This window comes from Melopsittacus undulatus, chromosome 12 (genome assembly GCF_012275295.1).
Source record: "Melopsittacus undulatus isolate bMelUnd1 chromosome 12, bMelUnd1.mat.Z, whole genome shotgun sequence".
In the NCBI taxonomy this organism is placed as follows: domain Eukaryota; kingdom Metazoa; phylum Chordata; class Aves; order Psittaciformes; family Psittaculidae; genus Melopsittacus; species Melopsittacus undulatus.
Genome location: NC_047538.1, coordinates 18,103,226 through 18,126,049, shown reverse-complemented (window position 1 = coordinate 18,126,049; position 22,824 = coordinate 18,103,226). Strand labels below are relative to the sequence as shown.

The window sequence follows — 22,824 nt, the reverse complement described above, 5'->3', positions numbered from 1 at the left end:
CAGCAATGGCAAAGGCCACAATGGACCTGGTAAGTGACATATTTGTGTCTCCATTGCATGGTGGCCGCAGGCCCGGTAAGAGCACAGCTGGTGTGTGCACCACAAACCACCCCACCAGCAAGCACAGATCTGGATGTGGTCACACGGGTGAGAGGTGCCCTGTGACACATGCCATGCAAAGGGACTGCAGTCAAACGGTGACACTGGCCTCTAAACCCAACATCTATTCTCCATAGTATATGCAGGCTGCCCACAGTAGTCCTTCCAGTGAGATATAACTAAAGGGGGGGGAGCACTGAGGATAAAGACAGATCAAGTTTGCTCTAAAATTTAAAATTAAACACTCCTGTTTTGGAAAGAATTTCATTAAGGTGAAAATATAATATAGAAGTACCCATTTAGGAAGAATGTGCTATTAATTCTTAGCAGTGTATGCAGAAGGGAAAATTGCATTTTTATCTAAATGGGTTTTTCTGCATGACCCATTTACAGTATTTTTTTACAGCTCAGTAATGGGAACTTTTCACATTTCTATTTGGGCCAGACCACTGTGTATGGAAGGCAGCCTTCAAGAACACTTCAAATATAACCCCTTAAAACAGATTCTGAGGAAGCTCCACAAAAAGGCCAGTACAGCACATCCTAAAAGATGGTAGGGAAAAGGAATGGAAAAACCTCTCCATCTTAGAGATGTAAACCAGATTCTGAGGGGGAGAGGGAAAACCACATGGTTTAGATCTTTTTTTTTCCTAGGGGACAATAAAAGGTTTGATCTTCCCCCTGTTTTCTTTACGTGAAGCAGGAACAGTTCCTCAGTGCAGTGCATAGACCCAAACACACACAAGGAGCAAAATGGTGCCGTGTAATCACTGTGAAGAACTGCACAGGGATGTTCTGAGCTGTAACAATTCCTATTACACACAATGAAAAACAATGTAGGCTACGAAAAACTGTTTTTATCATCCTAAGCAAGTGTGCCCATTTCTCACCAGTTTCATACAATCTGAAACGGAACATAATCTAAACAACAGTGTCAAACAATTGACCCCATAATCCAAGTTTGCTGATACATTGCCATCAGGCAGCAAGAATCAAGCAGACCTGGCACTGAGTGAGCTGTATTTTACCAGGTTTGCCCAACCCAGGACAAATAAAAGCAAACATTAAATTCAATGTTTTTAGAACTCTTCAATATATCATCAACTCTCTCAAACCCAAATAAACACAAACGCAAAGTTTACTGGCCTCGTGTTTCATAAACACATCGACTGGTTCTGCAAACAATGCAGCAGGGCTCACAAAAGCTCTCAGCTGCGTGCTTTCTAAGCATTGTTCATTTGACATTCCTCACCTCTTTCCCCTCCCCCCCCCTTTGTTGGTTTTTCTCAGCTTACTTCTGAAAATCAATATAACAAAAAATTTCATCTTCAAAACAGACATTTAACAGTGCAACAGTTATGGAAATGCAATTGGACAATGAGTAGTTGTTACTCCCTTTACCTCGCTCGCCATACTCCTCACTGCAAAGCAGTAATTACAAGCATCTACTTCTGTTTTAAACTTTATAGTAAGCTTTTCCCAAATTTAAGGCCAGCAACCAACCCTTCATTATGCTTAATAGGTAGACATAAAAACGTAATTGTATCACAGTCTCTCCAACTGCGTGTTCCTCCAGTTCCTGCAGCTCACACTTGTCTGATTCAAGAGAGAGATTTTAATCTCTTCTGTAACTCCAACATTTCAGCACCATCGGCATAAACCACCTCAGAAAAGAACACAGGAAAATACAGGAGGATTTGGAAAATGAGCTGGAGCAAAACTTTGTTCTGTTAAACCCTACGTTTCCAGTGTGGCATTTGCCAGCCCACAGTGGCCAGACATCCATCAGCACCTTGGGGTGCCCGGAGCATGGCACCCTCCTGGGAACCTGGACCATCCCAGAACCTGGAGCACCCTGGAGCTGACGGCTGCAAGGGGCAAATCTGTTCCTAAAGTAAGTGAAAACAGGACGGAGCACATTAACTGGATTCATCCACAGGACAAACCCTTCACCATGTAATGTATAATGCTACTTCGCATGCGCAAAGTGTAAAAGCAAAGACAAACCAAACAACCACAGCTTCCCTGAGCTCCCTGCGGCTTCTCCAACCATCCCGTCACCAGCATTTAGAGCCATCACGACTCACACCCGATCCGCAGACAGCCACAAGGAATTAACGACGGTGGTTCGGAACTTCCCAGTTGTGGCAAGTAACAATAAAAAAGAACCAGAACGATGAAGTGTTTCGCTATTCTCTCTTTTCTGTTATCTGCCGATCTCAAAATAGCTCCTATCGATTTTAATTACACTTGAGACAGTCTTATTTTTTCCTCTGCCTCTAGAACAACGGCATGGTAGAGAGCACAGGGAGCTGGGCTCGAGCTGTTCCACCCAGCATAAAAAGAACAGCATGTGCCTATATTTAGAGGTAGAGAAGGGAACTACAGCATCCAGGGAAAAAAAATCATACTGATTTTATCTTCAAAAAAGCACTTATGTTTTTGGTTTGTTTAAATCAAGAATGTGTTGCAAGTGTTTGACCCTATATCCAGCAACAATAAAATCTGTTCCATCATAAAATACCAGCTGCTTTGCACTCTGAAAGATAATACTATTTTTGAAGTGTTTCACAATTATTGTCTCGTAGATTGTGGTAATTTTATTATGATTACTGGGGAATTCCTTTTATTTTTTTGTAGAATACAAACAATAGACACTTTTATAATTTTCTTGTTTTTAAAACCGTGTTTGGTCTGAAATTTTAGCTACTTTTCAGACTAGGCAAAAAATAGTTTTTTAGCCTAACATGTTGGCACCAATAAAAATTAACAAAACAAGTGAGTCCAATCAAAGCTATCAGATGCAAACAGTTACTTGATTGACTGACACATCCGAGGGACACCTTGTGTGCAGCACTATTACATCCAGACCATCTATGTTGGAGTCTCACCAGAGTATGGACAGCTCGGAGCTCGCTCAGATCCTGGTGGGGGTGGACCCCCCTCTCCCCTTGCCCGGAGTAGAACAGCGGAGCAGAGGAGCCCACCCATGGTGATGCTCCATCCCCAGGCGCCTGGAGGAGGAGTGAAAACCCACCTTGCATCAAGCTACTTCCACATCATTTAGATTTCTTTTCCTGTTGCTCAGACTGAGAAATTCATTTAGAAATTCTCTCTCACACTGGATCACCAGTGCCATAACTGGGGTTTTATTGCTTTTCCAGGAGAGGAGAAATGCTGTACTGGGGGGGCAGCACAACTGCACCATCCCTACCAGACACACCGGCAGAAGAAGTAATCGATGCAGAAAGGAGTTTACCAACTGGGACAAGACACACTCAGCTCTACATTCCTCCCTGTACACACAGCTCATTCCCACCCTGACCACCGCAGCCAGAGCCCAGTGGCACACTCCATCCGGCACTGTTAGTCCCGAGTGCCAGTCTCTGATGGGCACCCTAGCGCTCAGACTCATTCCCAGGGCTCCTCCAGCTCTGCCACCATGGGACTCCACCACAACCCTCCCAGCATCCTCTGCCAACGCCCCAGTGGCACTGTGGTTGCTGGTTTCCCAGGCACTGGTGAGGGTCCTCCAGCCACCGCACAGCCAAACACCACCTGGTTTCTCTCATTTGGACTGTAAATCCTTAGCAGTGGGAACGTCTCCTGGGTTTCTAAAGCACTGTGTCAATTTATGGTGCAATAAATATGATCTTAATAAAAATAATAATAGAGTGGGACCTGAATATGGACTGCACAGCCATCTAAATCAAACATAAACCCAAGTATCCATAACTGCAATGGGAATGACTTGACCAACTGTGCCACCTAGCCAGGAGCCAGGAACACTCAGGCAGACACTCCCTCCCGCCTGCTCTCACCAGACAGACAATTCCAGCATCACCTCCAGCAGCAGAGGGGAGGGAGCGCTCAGCCCTGCTCCCCAGGGACATCCCCACTTGCAGTGCATCTGCATCTGTGCCTCTCAGACATCCTTCATCTCCAGCATCCCCATTTCCACCACCTCTCTTGTCCAAAGCCAAAAGACTCTAAAATGTCATCATGGAAGAACATCAAAACAGCCTCCAAAAAATTAGGGAATGATTTTTCTAGGAAAGAGATGCAAAAATTCCGACCAGGTACTAACCCCAGCCCACCCTTCGCTCCTGTGGCAATATGGGAATATGGGAACAGAGCGTTTACATCTGCCTAGCAAAAGGGTTTCAGGGTACATTCAGAAAACAAAAAAAAGGAAGAAAAAGTGGTTCCTTTCACAAACTGCATTTCAGGAGGGGATCAAGGGGAGGCAGGAAGGATGTGACTGCTTCCAGGGGGTTTTGGTGTATTTGCTTCACACAGAGAATTAATATCCTCAATTTTAAATCAGGAATATATTCTTAATTAGGGTATGAAATGTTTTAAAATCTTCCTCACTTTACAAATGGCTGCTTTTTTCAATTAACTGTGCTTCCTCAGCCTCAGGATGATCTTTCTATTAGCAATACAAATGCTTTCTAATATTTTCTGAATACTAATTCACAAAATTAATTAAATGCAGACTTAACTCTGAAAACATATATTTTACTACAAAAAACTGCTGTCTCCCAGCTCCTGACTGATTTCAGGCTTCTCTGGGATGAAGAGTATCAAGTCCTAAAGGCCCAGAAGTCAGAAATGAAGGTAAGAAAGTGAAAAGAAAACAGAGGTAGCAACTCCGTTCCCTCATCTTGAATTTTAAAAGTTGAGGATGGGAGGAAGTAAAGACAAATATCCACAAGTTCAAGCAAAGCAGCCACGAGAGTGTGGCCAAAGCACTGTCCCCAACACCATGCTCTGCTGGGGAAACCCCATCAGAGCTCACACATGTGCTCTTTGTGTTTACACTCAAATAAACTGTATTTATTTTAATGTAAAAAAATTCTATCAAAGCAACTCTTAAATGTAACCAGATTTCTGCTTACCAAAATGAAAAAAAAAAGCTTCTTTAGACAAATCTTCAAAGCTAGCAAGAACATAGACGGCGCAGTGTCGTGCACAGCACTGCTCTGTTAAATACTGAGCAGACACAAATACATCTCCTCAAATTGAAACCAAACAGTGAAGGCTCTCAGCAGAAGGTGAGCGTGCAGATGGGGCACATTTCACCTCAGGAGCTTCCCATGAGTGACAGACACGTGCATCCCGGGGAGGGAGAGCATAAGGTGTGACAGAACAGCTACCGTCCAACAAGGCAGACAGGACGTGGGAAAACTCCATCTAAAAATGGCCAGCATGGATCAGACCAAATCCCATGGGAGAGGGATGTACTGTAGGTCAGAGTCAGGTGTCTCGCAAGGGCATGAGCCCAGAACACACGGCTGCTGATCACAAACACTCGTACCATGACGCTTGTACCGTCACACAAAATAACTCAAGTACGGGGGAGAAGACCATGAAAAAAGCAGCAACCAAAGTATTTTTGCATCAGTAGATAGATAAAAAGTGCTACATTAAGAGGGTGCATTTCTAGATCTTACCACTCATTACAGCAACTAAGGAAAACGCATTTCCCACATGCCTGTGCTTTTGTCATTTGCCAGGAGATGAGCAGAACGTGAAGACTTAGAAGGGAGGGCGTGGGGGGAGATGAGGAGAGGGGGTGCTGGAGGGGAGCAGCAAAGCAAAATCATCTATGATGTTCGCTTTGAAGTATTAAGAAACCTTGTAAAAATTAATGGATTAGACCTCCAGCTGTTCCATTCTCATCTTTAAATTTAAAAGGTATTTTACTTTGGCGCATTAGCACATGATCCATAAAATAAATTTTTTAAAAAAGAAATAATATCTTTGCATTAAAAAGGTCACTAATAATTCATAATGTTTTAACTGCACCAACACGAAAGTATTTTGCAAAAGAGAAGCAGCTAACTACAAAGAGTATCAGCTTTTTTACACAAGCTAGTCATGGTCTCACTGTGCAAACTGGGTCCATCTACAGAACATCAAAAATTCAGATTTACATTTTAAAAGTTGAGAAATCCAACCACAATCAGAAGGTCAGGACAGACCTTGAGTTTCCTGAACATTCCACAGCTTCGGCTACTTGATTTCCATAGGGTTCCCTGCCCTTCGTTCCTTACCCAAGGAGTGGTGCTGAGGAAGTACACAAGAAACCCATGTTCTAAATATACCTCATCAACGGAAGTGCTGGCTTCTAAAACACCCCTCAAATAAAGGAAACCAGAATAATTCTGTATTTAAAAACCCAACGCATCAATCTTTAAAATGTCCTGCAAACTGTTAGCACGTATTTACAGGCACAGACTCTGCTCTTTCCAAGGGAAAAGCCAGGACAGTTTGACCGACAGCACCGGAGCCAGGTGGCTACTGGCACCCGCTGCGTGGTGTCCATGCCGCCTGCACATAGAGCGCTCCACCCGGAGCATAGGAAGGACGATCTGCTTGATGCTGGTGATACAAAAGCGAAGGATCCCACTACCCACAGTCTGGCTGCTGTCTCCTGATATTCTCAATGTGCTCTAGGAATTGAGCAATTAAACTGTTTATGGTATTTCAGTAAGTTTAGCATTAAAAAAGCATATGTGTCAGGCCACCTGAAGATTCATTTAGAGCTGGCTCTACACGTTCTGTGGAAATTCCACTCACACTTGTATTTAACAGAAATACACGAGTAACCACAGACTGAAAACACACAGTAATTTGTCTAGTAGTAAAATTTTATATGGCCACATAAAGACATTTTGCTGTAGCAAAACCTCTCCCTCTCACAGAACATTGCAGAAGCTCGACTCAGCTGTTACAAATAAAAGCAGCCTATATACTTTAAGGTCAGACTTTTGTTTAATGCCTTATCCTTTGCTCTATCCAAGTAACAACAAACTGCATCTGTAGGTTTTGATCATGAATAACATGTTTTAGCAAAAAGCTATTCACAGTTTTATGGCAGAGCATTCCACTAGCTCAAGGGTAAACACACAGGTATCGCACGTTAAAAATTAAGAGCAGACATGGTGTAATACATCACAGATCAGAATAAATCTGTGCTGTCATCTAAGCTCATATAAAAATATTAAGTATAATTCATTTCCTTTAACATCGTATGTAAAGAGCTGAAGCACATTCACACACCAGTTTCAAGAAATAAATCCCCCAAAGTCAGTCTCACGCACTCACTCACACTCAGTGGGCACAAAACAGCCCAGCGAAGACTAACCTCACCATTGAACACGCCAGCGTGAAACAGCACACTTTGGTATATGACAGCACCCACTCGGTCATCTGCAATAATTCAGTGCAATCCACTAAAATAAGCAGAACAGGATCAAAACTTAATGGACAGACAGACAGACGGATGCAAAGGCAAACAGCATGGCTATGGTAGTTACTGAAAGGCCAGTATATTCACACATTTCCTGCATTAAATATCTCATTGCATTACAGCAGCAACAGCAAATACAATTGAGAACTCTGCCCCTTGCCTCTCTAATGTTTGCCATAAAGGTCTACAAACACTCTCCTGCAGAGTGTTTATAAAACAAAGGAAAACGTTTCCAAACAGGACCATTTTCTATTAGAAAACATTAAAAATGACAGTTGCTCAAAGTAAACAATAGAGTGTTCCTGTCATCCATGGGAAGCCAGGCAGGGGCAACCTCTCAATTTTTATTAACAGGTCAGAAGAGTTCAAAAGATCATATTAAACCCAAACCTCAGGCACACTGAACTCTCTCCTATGATATGCAACGGGAGTATTCCTTCCCCATAAATCTGCATGCTAATCCAGAGCGTTTATTAAAGATGTGTATTTCATTTCTGTGGAGTAGATCACGTAACTTCTTGGCAGAGGCACCAGCACTTTTTTTTTCACTAACTGTTAAAATTCCTTGTGTAAGTTTAAACAGCCCTTTCAAGCAAACAAAGCAGTGTCAGGAATCACAGATCCATCGCTGCAAAGTGCGCTGAGCTCCATCCCTGTGAACTCATTTCAACACCCTCACTACAAAAAACCCGTTCCAATCACACACTGCCTGCAATGATATTTACATGTTTGAAATGCCTCACAAGGTGTCCAACAAACTCGGTCTCAGTAACACAGCCAGTCCCTTGGTAAAGCCTCCAGCAGAATATAGCAGTATTTAAAATAAAAGCACACAGCTTTTATTAGCTGTGAACATAGTACGAACATAGTAGGAAGAGAAAGAAAACAAAGGCTCCTCGCCGCATCTGGACCAAACCTGACCTTTGTTTAATGGATTTGGTGGTAATTTGCAGACATTCCACGCTGGCCTGTGTGCTCATTCAAGGCATAGGGTCAGTGTTACAATGAAATATTAATAAAAACTCAGAGATAGAAACTAACTGTGCTGGAAACTGCTCGTGCCCACCAGACTTGGACAGCCGAGCCCAATGGCCACCAAGACACTGAACACATTCTGATCTTTTCCAATCAGCACCTGCATGGCTCTGGGCTACACAGGAACATCTTCACCCGACATGTGCAGTATGGGACCATCAACATTTCAATTAAAAAACTATAGATAAAACCCCACCACCACTTGATTACTGGGTTTCTAGAGAACACTGATCAGCACTGCACTGAAGGGGCAATTGTTCTGGTTCAGTCAAACCAGGCACAGCAAAACCCCATTAAACTGGCCCTGGGTTTTTAAGTGAATTTGATCTGGTTATTCTTTGTCAGCTAGAGCTGGGATTCTGAAGTCAACACAACCTCTCTGGACTCAGTGTTATTGTATCTCACTCTCAGCTCTGGCTGCGCAGCAGAGGAAGACATGAAATCCTAGAAAGCATCTTTTTTTTGGAAAAAAAATAAAAATCCCAAACTGTCAGCCACTTCCCATAAAACCCGTTAGTGCAAGTTGTGTATCCGAGAGAACTCCTCATGGAAAATTCACATTTCAGCACAGACCAACAACAGGGCAGCATTAATAATGTTAAATTCAGAAACAAAATGTGCACACTCACACACAGCTCGCTAAAGGCAATCACTAAATGGTGTCAGTGTGGACACATAACACAGGCACCTACAGCACGGTGCCTGCTTCCAGCCACCTTCCAACCTCACAGCTGGCACAGATTGTCAGGTATGAGCAAACCCTGTTAATGCCAGCAGGAGGAAAAAAAGACGAGCTGTAAGGAATGTGAGCAGCCACTAAACAACTCAGACAGGTTGTATCCCCCGTAATCCGGGCAATAGGCGAGTATCTGAAAACCTCACGATCGCCGTGATCTGGGGAGCTTCCCGTGTCAGCTGCCCCCCACCACCGGCACCGCAGCCGCCGGCTCCCGGCTCCGGCTCCACGGAGGAGCGCAGTGGGAATGCGGTCGGACGCGCACAGAGCGCTCCGCCGAGGGGACGCCGCTCGCCGCCGCCCGTGCCTGCGTGCCCCGAGCCGCCGGTGCACGGCGGGGCCGCACCAGGAGCCAATCCCCCAGCGCGTTCCTCCTCCACTGCAGGTGGGATTAAGCAGCCACCGCCAGCGGCTGTGTGAACTCGGAGCTAACGACCAACCTCACCCTTATTAACATCGCACGGCGCTGCAAACGGGGAACAGCTCTGAGCGCGGTCAGGAACTGCTGGGAATTGGCAGAAGCGCTGCCCGCTGCTTGCGTTCACCCTGCCCGGGTACACCGGGGAGCTGCCGGACGCAGATCCCAGCCGGCCAAAACGCCTTAAAACGTAGGTCACTGGATAAATAAAGCCTTGCCTGCAACACAGTTTCAAATACTCACGGGCACGGCAACGTGAAGTTAAATTATTTCTACCAACAGCCTGTTCTTTTTCACCTATTGTATCTTTATCACTTCCAAAACCAGTTAATTATCAGCTGGTCGTTATGAATTTCCTCATCTGAAGAACCAGCCCATTCAAATCCTTCAAGTGACTAAAGTGTGAAACAAAATGAGTGCCTCTCTGCATTGTTGTAAAACTGGTTGCTATTTTATGTTAAGCCTCCGAAATACTAAAACATATCCTTATATAGGAACACTGATTAAATGGTTTTCCTTCCAAGTGACGAACTATTTTAACAGCAACATTGTGGTTATCGTGACCAGAAAGCAATTACTTATTTCACTAGATGTTACTAAGAATAGCGGTGATCAAAGTGAACGTAGGAGTGCTGCTAAAGATGTTAAAGAAAGCATCGCTCCATATGACACACATACACAAAATATACATGATTTTAAGCCAAATTACACTTTTAATAAATGTGCTGCTCAGGATTAAATAACTTCTCAGGATTATTTTTTTTTACCCGAAGTTACTCTTTAAAAATCTATTTCTAAACAGAGCATGGTGTGCGGCTTTGCAGATCTGTATGCGTGTGTGAGCGCACACATAACGGGGTGTGTATATATTGTGAGAGAACGTATATATGTGTTCGAGTCTGCCAAGGTAGAAGTGACAGGAACTGTGATTTGTGCTAACTAGCTATTGATCCAGTCAGATCTAGATGTTGTGTACAAGAAACAATAAAAGAGAAGGGGCCAGGAAGGATGCTGTGTGCAACTCCATTTAAAAATGGAAAAGAAGGGCCCCAAACAAACCAATTTATGTCCTTGCCTGGGTGAAGCATGGAGAATGCTGATGGGCTTCCCAGAGTCTGCTGTGCATGCTAAACACTCCCGCTTGAAACGAGAGGCTCCTGCGCTGGGCATTAAGCATGAACAAAGAGACAAACCGTGGGGGCTAGGATTCACGCTTCAGAAAGCCAAAGCTGGAAAGCCAACCGGAACCAGGGGTAGGGAATCGCCCAATTTTCAAACCAGCTCCCTCCTGATTTTCCCAACACCTTCCTTAGCAAAATTACTAAACACTGAGGACTATAAAAAGTCAGTCTGTGCCACCAGCTGTAATGGAAACCATTTCAAACTACCCGAGCGGCATCAAACCAGCAACTTTCCTAGGCACAAATAATGAGTTTATATCACGTAAATTACACACGTGTACTTAGAGCACACCAGAAATTGCCGCCGTGTGTCCATGCAGCAGCACGTGCACTTGCACCTATTGTAATATTCACCCACACGGTCAGGCGGTTTAGAAAATATGGCTTTGATAAGATAAAATAGAAGCCAATTGAATCTATAATAATCTTTATCCCAAACAGCTTTTCTAATAGAGGGCTTTCCATTAAAATATTTTTTTCCTGAGCGTGGGGAATTATGATGCCCTCTGGACACGGGGAAGGATCAAAAATGACAACTAATGTTGAAATTAAACATCTGTCAACTAAGCAAGTTTTCTACCAGCAGAGCCAGAGCCTTGTTTTAAATTGCCTTTCTATTAAAGAAAAAGAAATTATGTTAAGAGCTTTCAGCTCAGTATTGCACCGCTGGAAGGCTTCTCCTGCAAGCAGGGAAATACCTGGCACCAGTGGGGACAGCACCACCCCCAGCATGGCTGCACAGATCAGGAAAAGCCCTCTGTCAGTTTGGGGGAACTGGCTGGAAGGCTTGGCCAGTGCAGGGCTTGAGGATCTCTCTCCCCACAGCACCCCCCACCCACAGGGCTCCAGGGGGAGCCCCCTCCTCAGTGCCCCATGAGTGGAAGCATGGCAGGGTCTTCACCCAGAGCTCCCTACTCAGCACACTGAGACCCCACGCCAGCCCTTCAGGGGGAGGGGGGTGTCTGCTCCCTAGGAGGTGTGATGAGGATGATGATGGCAGAGACACCATAGGCCATCACCACCCGGTGCTGGTTGAGCAGCAGGCACTCCATCCCTGCCACTGCCCTCCCTGGTACAGCCACCAGCATCCCATGCCCCAGCCTGGTGCAGGAATGTGCCCAGCACCCACTGAGGTCCCCACCATAGGTCTGGGGCTATCGTGTGCCCAACATTCCAGGGCCAGAGCTCTATCACCTACCACCTCCCCTTCCCCGAGCAGCCCACTACCCCCCCTCCATGGGCCAGCACCCATACGGGATGATGGATACCTTCTTTGCTGGGATTCGGGGGCTTGGGCTTCTCCCAGGGTACCATGGGCTTGTCCTCCTCCTGCCCCTCCATCAGGGCCTTCTCTCCAGGAAGGTACCAGGTGGAGTTGTGCTCCGCCATCAGGGAGTCCAGGTCGATGGTGCTCATGGCACCCTTGACACCCTCTGAGCAGCAGCTGCCCAGGTCGCTGTCCCCGTTCTGCCCTGCGCACTCCCCCTTCTTGCTCTTCAGGCCCAAGGGCTGGTCTTCCGAGATGCTGAACTGCTGCCGCTGGAGCTGGATCTGCGCCTGCAGGATCTCCAGGGGGTGGATCTCATCCTGGGCCGAGGTGCTGGTGGGGGTCCGCACCTGCTCCATGCTCGGCGTGCCAGGGTGGGCACCCGCTGTGGTGCTGAGCCCGTAGCTGTCAGGGGTCGAGGTAGACGTACTGAGGAGGCCAAGGGCCAGGGGCTTCTGTCCGTTGAGAAGTGCATGCTCCCCACGGGGCAGCTTGGGTGAGCCGCCCAGCAGCGGGCTGCGGGTGGGCTTGGAGGCAGCGTTGTCGGAGCTGGAGGACACCTCGTCCTCGTTGCCGTAGCTGGTGCTGACCTCGTCGGGAAAGTCCACATGCGGGGAGCTGCCGTCCGACTTGGTCACGCTCTGGATGCCGCTGTCCAGGGAGGACATCAGGTCGGGCTGCTCCCCCAGCAGCAGCTCGCCGCCCTTGCCCCAGGATGGTGAGGTCAGGGGCTTGTCATGGGGGGTGCCCCCACCACGCTCTGTGCCCGTGGGCCCTGGCGGGCCCCCCGCAGCCGCCGGCTGCCCCGGGCTGACACCGGCCCCGCTGCCCTCGGTGGCCGAGAACTTGTCGAAGAAGGTGCCGGGGCTGACGTGCCCACTGTCCCGTTTCCGGCGGCCCCGCCCCCGCCCGCCACCCGCCTTCCCCTCACCACCGGCTGCCGGCTCCAGCGTGAAGCCGGGCGAGAGGCTGCTCTCGGCGGGCAGCAGAGGGGCAGTGCCCGGTGCCTTGCCTGCGGCTCCCCCACCGGCTGGCGGTCCTGGGGGGAAGTAGTCCGGGGCGGTGGGCGGCGGTGGGTCGGGCTCGGCCTGGCTGAGCTTGCGCTTGGCCTCGGCCGGGCTCTTCTTGTTGAAGGTGACGTTGAGGTTGGGGGCACCCAGGCTGGCGATCATGTTCTGGCAGGCGGTGGAGAGGGCGGCCAGGCAGCTCTGACCAAAGACGTTGTCCTTGCTGGCCGGCTTGCTGAAGGAGCCCAGCGAGAGGGCGCCCAGCTTGCTGGCGGCGGGCCGCGGCGGCGGCGGTGGGGGGAACTCAGATGGGGGTGGTGGGTACGCGCCCGGCGAGGCGCTGAGCGCGGGCCCAGCCCCGTGGGCCGCTGGCTGCCGCGCCGCTGCCGCGAAGGGGAAGCCGGGCTGGGCAGCGAAGTCAGCAGGGCCACGGCGCTCGGCAGGCGCACTGGGCATCGCCACACCACCGCCCGGCGACTGCAGCTGCGAGAGGCCACCCATGGCAGGTGCGAAGGGCTGGTGGACACCAGGAGAGGGCAGCGCCTGTGCTGGCCCCTCACCTGCCATCCGCAGCGGCTCCTGCAGCCCCAGCCCGCTGGCACCCGGCCGGAACAGCACGGCGGTGCTGCCCGGCTGTAGGCCCAGCTCATGGGGGGCCGCCTCGGCCGGCAGCCCCGGTGCCGCCATGCGCCGTGGCAGCAGCTCCCCGGGTGGCGGTGGCCCCGCAAACCAGGCGCTGTCGGGGGCCAGATGCGGTGCTGGTGGGTCGAAACCACGGCCGCTGCTGGCCTCGCGCTCGAAGGCAGGTGGGGGCAGGCCGCCGGGCGGGCCCACCTCACCGTGGTGCCCCAGCTGCTGCAGGCTGGGCGGCCGCAGGCGCTGCTGGCTGCGCGAGGCCATCTGCTTCATCACCAGTGCCGCGTTCTGGCGCTGCGCCAGCACCGGGTGCTCTGGGCCACCATGTGGCAGTGGCCCCCCGAAGGCCTCCGGCGCCGGCGGAGTGAAGTCGCCAGGCAGGCCGGGGTAGGCCGTTGGGGAGAGGTGGCTCTCCATGGCTGGGCCATGCATGCCACTGCCCCAGGAGGTGCAGCGCTCGACGCCGGGGTTGCCAGGGAAGTCGAACCGCGGCCTCTTGGCGACACTCACGTAAGGGGCATCGAAGTGCTGCAGCCTTTGATTTGGTGGCTGTGGCGGAGGAGGGTGCTGCATATTAAACACGGGGTCGGTGTAGGGATGCATATTCCTGTTCTCCAGTCTGTGAATAGGGTATTCAAACTGTGCATGCTGGTTCTGCATTATGGGCCCATTGTCCTGCAGGTTGGGGTTGGGAGCGTTGGCTTCTGTTTGCTGTTGCCTAGGGATGGCTGGCGGGCAGGAGTTCTGTCTGGCCAGCAAGCCCGGCGGCGGCTGCTGCGGTGGTTGCGGTGGCTGCTGCTGCTGCATCAGTGGGTGCCTGGCACTGGCCCCCGGCTCCAGGCTGCCGGACATCTTCCGGGTCCCCCCAAAGCGCTCGAAGAAGACACCGTGCTGCTGTGGTGGGTGCGCCTTGGCCACGGCCATGCCCGGTGCTCGAGGCAGGGCGGGTGCTCCGGCGAAGCTGCTGCCCGCTGGCACCTGCCGCCCACCACCGTAGTGCGGCAGCTGCCCCTCGGGCTCCGACGGCGAGAACACGGGCAGCTCGAAGTGGCTGGCTGGGCCGTCGCCAGGGTAATTGTATTCCAGTGAGTCCACGCTGCCCTGCGTGGGCAGCCGCCGCTGCTCCAGGCCGTGGGGCTCGGAGGAGCCGGCCGCCGGCAGTCCGTGGAAGGAGGCTGCGCGGTTGGGGGACTGGTCGAGGGGCAGGCAGGGAGCCGGCACGGCGTGGCTGGAGCCGCCTGCGCTGTGGTGCTGGAAGTCGGGCAGGTTCCCGGGGCGCTGCTGCCCGAAGCCCTCGCCGCCCTGGCCCTCAGCCATGTGCTCGTAGCCGTCGGCGAACGCCGTCTGCCCGCCCAGCGCGCCGCTGTAGCCCAGAAGCCGGCCGCCGTGCACGCAGGAGGCGCCAGGGTCGGGCCCGAAGTTACCGCCGAAGTGCGGAGGGTGCTGGTGCGGGTGGTGGCCGCCGCCGTGGCCGCCGTGCGCCGTTTGCCCGCCGAAGAAGCCGTGCACCGGAGGCTGCATGCCGCCGCCGTGCAGCTCGGCGGGGCCGCGGCCCGAGAAGCCGTAGGCGTCCGCGGGCAGGCTCATGTTCATGCCCAGGAGGGGCGGCTCTCCCAGCGCGCCCAGGGCTGGGTCCACCGCCGCCGCTGCCGCCGGGCCCCCGGTGGGGAAGGCCGGCGCCTTGAAGTGCGCGCTCATGCTCAGTCCGGGCTGGCCGAAGCCCCGCTCCGCCTGTCCGCCGCTCCGGCTGCTGCTCTGCGGCTCGAACTGCTCCAGCCCGAACATCCTGCGCTGCTCCTCAGCAGGGCATGGCTGCTCCTCTCCGCCGTCCCGCTCCGCGATGCTCGGCCGCCCCGCTCACATCCTGCCGCGCCTCCGCGCCGCTGGCATCGGCCGCCCGCCCGCGCTCGCCCCGGCGGCTCTTCGCTCGCTGCCCCCCCTGCGCCGGCCGCGCTGCGCTGCCCGAAAGCCGACGGGGCGGCGTGCCGCCGCTCATAGGCTCCGGCGCCCTGGAGCCGTGCGCCGCATCGCCGGCCCGCCGTGCGCTGCCCGCGGCTCGCAGGGCTCCGGCGGCGGCAGCGGGGCCGGGGCGGCGGGGCCGGCGCTGCGTGCTGGCGCTGGGAGGGCTGCGCCGCGCTCCCCGCCGCGCTCCCTCGCTCTCACCCGGCGCTGGCGGAGCAGCAACAAGTTTTGCATTTCAGCGATGAATTTCAGCCATCGGGGCTGCGCCAATGAGCGCGCACCGCCCGGGGCGGGGCTCGCCGTTAAGGTGGCTCCGCCGCCGGCCCGGCCCCGCGCCCCGCCCCGTGCCGCCGCCGCCGCTGCTCCCGCGGAGCCCTGCGAGCGGCAGGACAGCGGCCGGAACCGACCGGCGGGACCCGGACCGGGACGGGCAGTGCCGCTCCCCCCGCTAGCCCGGGACAAGGAGCGGTTCAAGCGGCCCCGCCAGCGAACCCCAGGCTCGCCCCGTCGGGCCCGCCCGGGCCGGCAGCCGGTGGGGAGCCGGAGTTAGTGGCAGCGGGGAAGTCCGAGCGCAGGGTTCCCGTGGGGACAAACCCCCCTCAGGTCCGGGGCACCGAACCTGCCGGCAGCATGAGGAGCGGCTTGCACACGCGGTGGCGTGAAAAAAAATACCCAAAATTAAAATTACTCCCACCAAAAACCCCGGGATCTATAAATAAGCGCTCGCCCGGTATTTGTACATGGCAGGAGAGTTTTAAGGGGATTTTTTTCTGCAGGATCAGGATGCTGCGCTGTGATTAAATATTGATTTTGTGTAATTAGTTTTCATGTGAACTATCCTCCTTGCTGATGGCTTGGAGATTTCAGAACTCGAGAAGAAATGGAATTGGACATGGAAATTATTACTTAGCAAAGTGACGGGGGGGCCGCGGGGTGCGGGCTGGCACCGGGGCACGGAGCGGAGAGCGCGCGGCCCGACAACGGCACAAAGGAAAGGGGGCTGGAGGAGGGTGTCCAGCTCCATCGCAGAGGGTACGGGGGCGAGGGGTGAGAGTAGGGAAGGAGAGTAGGGGGGAGAGAGGAGGAAGGAAGAGGCGGAGGGAGAGAGCCGCCGGGCCCTGTGCCTATGTCCCCGCAGCGCCGCCGCTCCCCGCACCGACCGCGGCTCCGCGCCTAGCTCTGCGCCTGCGTGCGCGCCGTCGGAGCCGGCTGTTCCGAACGGGCACAGCGCCCCCTGGCGTCCGAAGCACCCGCGGGAGGGCAGGCGGTGGCCAGTGGCCGGTGAGCCTCGACGGCGGAGGCACCGAGACCAAACTGGTTTGGGTTTGGAAGTGACCTTAAAGCTCATCCAGTTCCACCCCCCTGCCACAGGCAGGGACACCTTCCACTAGAGCAGGTCGCTCCAAGCCCCTGTGTCCAACCTGGCCTTGAACACTGCCAGGGATGGGGCACCCGCATGTTTCTGAAAAGACAGATATTTACCGATTTAAAAGATTTACCTTGCATTTCATAGAAGATTCAGAATCTGCCTGTTCCTTGAGCAGAGCCAGCACAGTCTCTCTGTAAGAGCAGAATAATACCATGAAAGAGAGTGCAGTTAGAAGAATTGAGACATCCACAGACTGACCATCTCAGGTGCTTCTGGGCAAGCGCTAACACTCCTCTCTCTGTTCTGGTCCTTGCCAGAACCAGCAGCATGCTCCTTCCCTGGAGGGCTTTTCTGCTCCACTGTGGGTTGAGGCTATACTGCCTTCCAGGGGCAAATTTTAAGCCTTGATGTTCCAGCACTGTGACACACTAGCAGCTGAGTGAAGTGGTAAGGTCCTCCACCAGACCAGCGCTATACAGGCTCCATTACTATCTGATAACATTTCTAAACATTTATGATTTGTTAATGTTAATGTTTGTAAACGTTCACAATTTATAAGCATTCACTGTTACTGTCCAAGAGTGCTCTGGACTAAACACACCCCGGGACCACAGATCTACTATGTCCTTCTCAGCCTTCAGCACAGAGCTCGGGACCCCTATGATGGGACCAGCACTGTGGGAGCACTTTGGTCCAAAGGGTCACTCTCACCCAGCCAAAGAGAAGGAAACCTCTCAATTGTACCAAGTAGTGAAAAGCCCATTTTACAAAACGTTTTTACTTTCAGTCTTTGGGTTCTGGTCATCCTGGGAAGCAGGGAAAGGCATTATTTAAATAGTTGTAGCTGCAGGGGATCATTTTCTAAATTAACAATAGTAATTGCCTCTGCCAAATCGAGAGTTGAGGGGATTCATTTCTTTCAGACCTCAAGACAATAGCACGATTCGGGGTTTCATATTGCAAGCTCTGAAAACCAAATGGTGATGTTTAAGAAAAAATAATAATGCAAACAGCACCAATTGCTGAGCTGGACCCTGCTCCTGCCACCACCGGGCCCGGGGACCTCGCACCCAGGAAAGGCTGCTCAGCAAAAAAATCCTTTATAACAGAATGAATGCATCATACATAAAACATCGCGGAGCTCACAATTAGTAAGCAAATGTAAGAGTTCAGCTCAGTTCATAATTATTCAGCAAACCTATTCAGAATTATTTTTTTCTCCCTGCAGCAATCAACTGTGTGGGCTCATTACCACTGAGGATCTAAGGAAGAAACCACCACATAAACTGCACAAAACAAGCCCAGATGCTGGAAAAGCTTCAGCCCAGCTCGCCATTAGCAAAGGGCCTTTTAAACCCGTCCATCGAACAAAACCACATCTTACTTCTCTGTGGTGTTTATACCCTTGCTCTATACAGACACAATTTCATTAATACATCAGACCTCAGGTATATAAATTTGAGCTCGTAAATGACCTCTGCAGTGCTGGGGAGTGCAGCCATCTGGAACAACACAAAAAAGCCTTCAGTTGCCATTACCTGTCGCACAGCTGCCGAGGTGATGAGTCCTGTCCCCAGAGCATGGGCTCCCACCAGTTACTTTGCAGAAAAGCCAATGGGTTTTTCCTGGCAGGGGTTTTCAGTGAACGGAGTCTGAACGTTCTGAAGGACAGGGCTCCAAGTCTGGTGGCTGACATTAAGGGGAAGGTGCCCAACATTCCTGCCTGGAACAGTTCAAGGAGCTATCACCTCTTCTCCCTCCCACAACTACAGCAGACACAGTGTCCAGACTAACTCAGAAGGCAAATCTGCAATATCATCACTAGCTGGACAGTGCAGTGAGCACAGAGCAGGGTCAGGCAGCAGATCAGATGTTACTCCTGAGGACAAGGTGTCTATTTGCATGCTCCTGCTCAGTTCCTGAGATTGGTGCAGAGCTTTGGTTGTGGAACTGCTCTGCCCTGGCAGGTTGCAGGCGCCCAGGATCTGACCTGCTTCATTGCTTCTCATCCTTCCCCATGTGAGTGGCTGGGGGTGGCTATCTCATAACTGAGATTGAAGACAATTTCACCTGTAAAACCAATTAGTGCCCATATGAGGTCACCGTACTGATGTGAATATTCCCCTCTTTGTCTTGCCAACAATGTTCTGGAAATTTTGGGAAAATTTGAACCAAATTCCTTCAGGCATCCAACTGCTTCCCATTTTGAAAAAATGCATGACTGAATAATAAGAGTTAAGGGACTAAAACTATTCCAGTTGTTTCCCACAGAGACTAGCAGTGGTTGCAGAGTTTGGCCCTTCACAAGGGTTTTCCTGGTTGGCCTTCTGCAAGGCTGGTTGGCTGGTTCACTTCCCTTACAACTCTGAAGCTGTCTATTTCCCTGTTTGGGTTTCCAGGTGCTTCAGTATGGATCAAGGTATTTCCACAATATTGGTATGGTTTTCTATTGCTGCAAAGAGCATCTTTGTATCATGTGAGTATACTGGGTCCCACTTATATCAGTTCAGTGGAAACCCTTAGGGCACAGGCAGCACTCAGGTGTACATGTGGAACACACTGCACTGTTTCTAATTTAGATCACAAAACCCAAGATAGTGCTAAAGTAACACAACACTGGATTGTCCAGTTAGGAAAAATGCTAGGAAATGCTAAAGCAAGTTTTCCCATCCATAACAACTGTATAACAGAATATACTTCCTGGGCTTTTATCTCCCCTTCAAATTCCCATCTCTAAAACACACACTGTAGGGCTACACATAGGGAGGGGGGGAATGACAGAAATTAGGTCATATTTACAGCACAAAATAATTAGTTTGGCTGCAGGAACAGGAGAAGTTTCATATTTCCTAAAATAACTCTATGAAACCTAAATAAAAGAAGTGCCTCTATCAGGATAATCTGCATTTAACCCTCCTCGGCATTTTATGATGGGGTTTGTACAACTGACTTTATTCTGTTGTTTTCTTAAACTAGAACCAGGTGGGAATTTAGGTAAGTGTGGTGGAGCAGGAACAATGTTTGAGCACCTGGAAAGTCTGGCTCCCAGTGGGCAATGCCAGCAAACCACTAGTGTGAATTATCATTTTTCTTCATCTTATAAATTAAAGTCTTGTGAAGGGAGAGAACCAGGGTTATTTTGTAGAGTCCTGATGACTTCATTTTCCCTCTGTTAGCTTCATGAGAGCATTAATTCACCTTAGCACTTCCTTTCTACATCCTGACATCCTGTGACATCTACAAGCAGTGTTTCCAAGTCCTTTCCACCTTTTGAAGCCTCCAGGCAAACAGATACTCCTGTATTTATTATTGGTCATGTTACCTCACAAGATTTACAGAGAAACTCATGTTTCTGAGCAACTGGTGAACCTTGGCTCATAGTCCTGATTTGTCAAGTTCAAAATCCAGTGCCTCTGCCCATGGGAACTAGTGAAGTGCATCCCAAAGGCAGCAACACTGGGTCTGGCAGCATCCGGGGTGCAGTGCTGAACCCACAGCCAAAGGTGCCCATACACCTCTGCCAGGGATCCCAGCTCCTCTCTTGGTCTTCTCACAGGGCTGGATCTCATCCATAGAGGTTACTGGTTGCTTTTCCAACAGGAATCACACCTGTTATGGGTATGTGCTGCAGCCCCTGGTACCCCAGCACAGCGCTGGCTGCCGACACCCCTACAAACACCCCCTGGCTCCCCACCACAAGCACAAAGGGTTAAACACCTCCTGCCATCATAACCGAGCTTCTCCATCACATGGCCCCTCAACATCTCTTACAAAAGCCTGATTTAATCCTGGCTGCAGACGACTCACATTGTACTCACAGACTTCTAGCGATGTCAGGCTATCGGGTTTCCAACTAATATCCAAGGCACAGCCCAAGCCTGGAGCAGGAACAAAGGCTTCTTTGTTACTGGGGAAAAAAATCCCCCGAAGATATGAGCAGTGCAGTAGGGTTCAAACCGTTAAATGATTCAAATATTATTTAATGAATACATTTGAAATGAGGTCTCACAACCCAGAACACTTTTTAGATCATCATTTACAAAGAGCCCGCCTCTTCGTTTACTTCTGTATGAAGTTGTTGCTTTCAGGTTTTCATTATTGCCGTTCTCCTTCCAGGCTGTTGCAGGCACTTCACTTGCTTGAGTAGCTCTGTTCTTTTTGTGATTGGGTTTAGCTGCTGACTACTGGATCTTTCATAAGTCCTTAGAATCACATCCCCATTATTTACCTTGGATGGCATTTGTGTGGCTATAAAAGACCTGGGAGACAGAGAGCACATAGCAGAAGCACCAGCACTGGGTGCTGTTCTACAGGGTGCTAAAAGCAAGCTTTTAAAATTAGGAAATTTGTTAAATTAGATTCTTAAGATTTTAACTAGGATTGGAGAAGCTCTGCAGAGGTCAAATCCAACAGATACTTTGAGTTCTTGTTCAAGTATTGGATGTGCGATTCTAAACCAAAAAGCTGTGTAATTTTAGAGAGAAAAATAAAGAAACAAGATCAAAAACCAAAATGTGGTCAGAGCTGGGACATGAGGTTCTGAAGTGAAGCCTGACTTTACTGCAGCAGCACAAATCCCAAGGCTGCTGCGAGGCACAGTGGGCAGCACGGTACCCATGCGGGCTAGGGTGGGTGTCAGGAAATCCAGCGCATCCAGGCAAAGTGAGGAAAAGAGCAACGGAGCAGAGGAAGTACAAGAACAATGTCAGAACAGGCAGGAGAGGACCAGAAAACAAGGCACAGAGCAAAAGCAGAGCTACTTCCAGCTCCTGTCAGCAGAGCGCATTGCAAAGCAGAACATCAAACACACAACACCCCTGTGCCCTGGCACAGCAAAACCACCTCGGCTCTATTGCTGGGGGGTTTATACATTCACATGACTATTTCAGGTACATCTCTATGGAGGGGAGAGGAGGAACACCAGGACCATACCCACTGTGGTTGCATGTACTCAGTCTATATGAATTTCACTCAAGCCAAGCTGAGCTTGCCCTCAGGTAGGCAATGCCACAGGTGGAAGTCACTGAATACATGTCTCCAACAGCAGATAAAACACCCCCATGGGCTCAGTGCCCATGTGACAGGCACAGCAGTCACTCTACTCTGGATTATCTCCATTTCATTTTCCACAAATCACTTCTCATGTAGACGAACACTCTCCTTGCTTTGGCAAGCTCCTTTAAAACTGTTTATTTCCAGCCTAAGCATGAATGAGGCTGAGCCCAAGCTTGCAGGACAACACCGTACACTTGACAACTGGGGCTGGCATAGGAACACTGTAAAAAGGAACCCGTCATCATTTGCTAAAGCTAATGTTAAATTTGGGAGACACCATTATCTACAAATACATGGAAAGTGAAAATAAATGTCTGCTTTAGCTAATTGCCCAACACAAATAATGCACAATAGAGCAAAAGGCACCACAGATAAGACTTTGTTTGAATTTGAAGACTGTGGAACAAACTTCCCTTATGTCCCCTGATCAAGCAGAGCCTGCAGAGTTACAGCCCACATCTCGCTTTGTCAGCCCTAACTTTGGAGGCGCTGGAGCCTGTCCCCACAAGATACTTGTTCCTGAAGCCTACACCTGAAAGAGGTTTTAAATGCTTTCTAGCCATTAGAAACACATCATGTGCAGTGAGCAGGTATTTCCTGGTTACAATTTAAATACTTTCAAGATCAGCATTCACTCAATTACTGCATCTCCTTTGTATATCTATTGTGCTAAAAGTCTATGGTGCAGACCCACAGTAGGAAAAGCCTAACTTGTGCCTGCTCTGACCTCTGATACAGACACAGGCAGGGGGAAAGTTACAACAGAAAACTAAGGACAACACTGTGTTCATACATGTAACT

At 50.5% G+C, this 22,824-nt stretch overlaps 1 protein-coding gene across 1 annotated transcript in view; it reads right to left on the bottom strand.

Moving 5' to 3' along the window:
- MN1 (MN1 proto-oncogene, transcriptional regulator) overlaps positions 1 to 15,525 on the bottom strand; it is a 31,679-nt gene extending 16,154 nt beyond the window's left edge. The window contains exon 1 of the mRNA XM_013128681.3: positions 11,996 to 15,525. Within this exon, the coding sequence (XP_012984135.3) occupies positions 11,996 to 15,422 (3,427 nt within the window). The 5' untranslated portion in view covers positions 15,423 to 15,525. The remainder of the gene's footprint in view (positions 1 to 11,995) is intronic.
- Between the last annotated feature and the right edge of the window lie 7,299 nt (positions 15,526 to 22,824).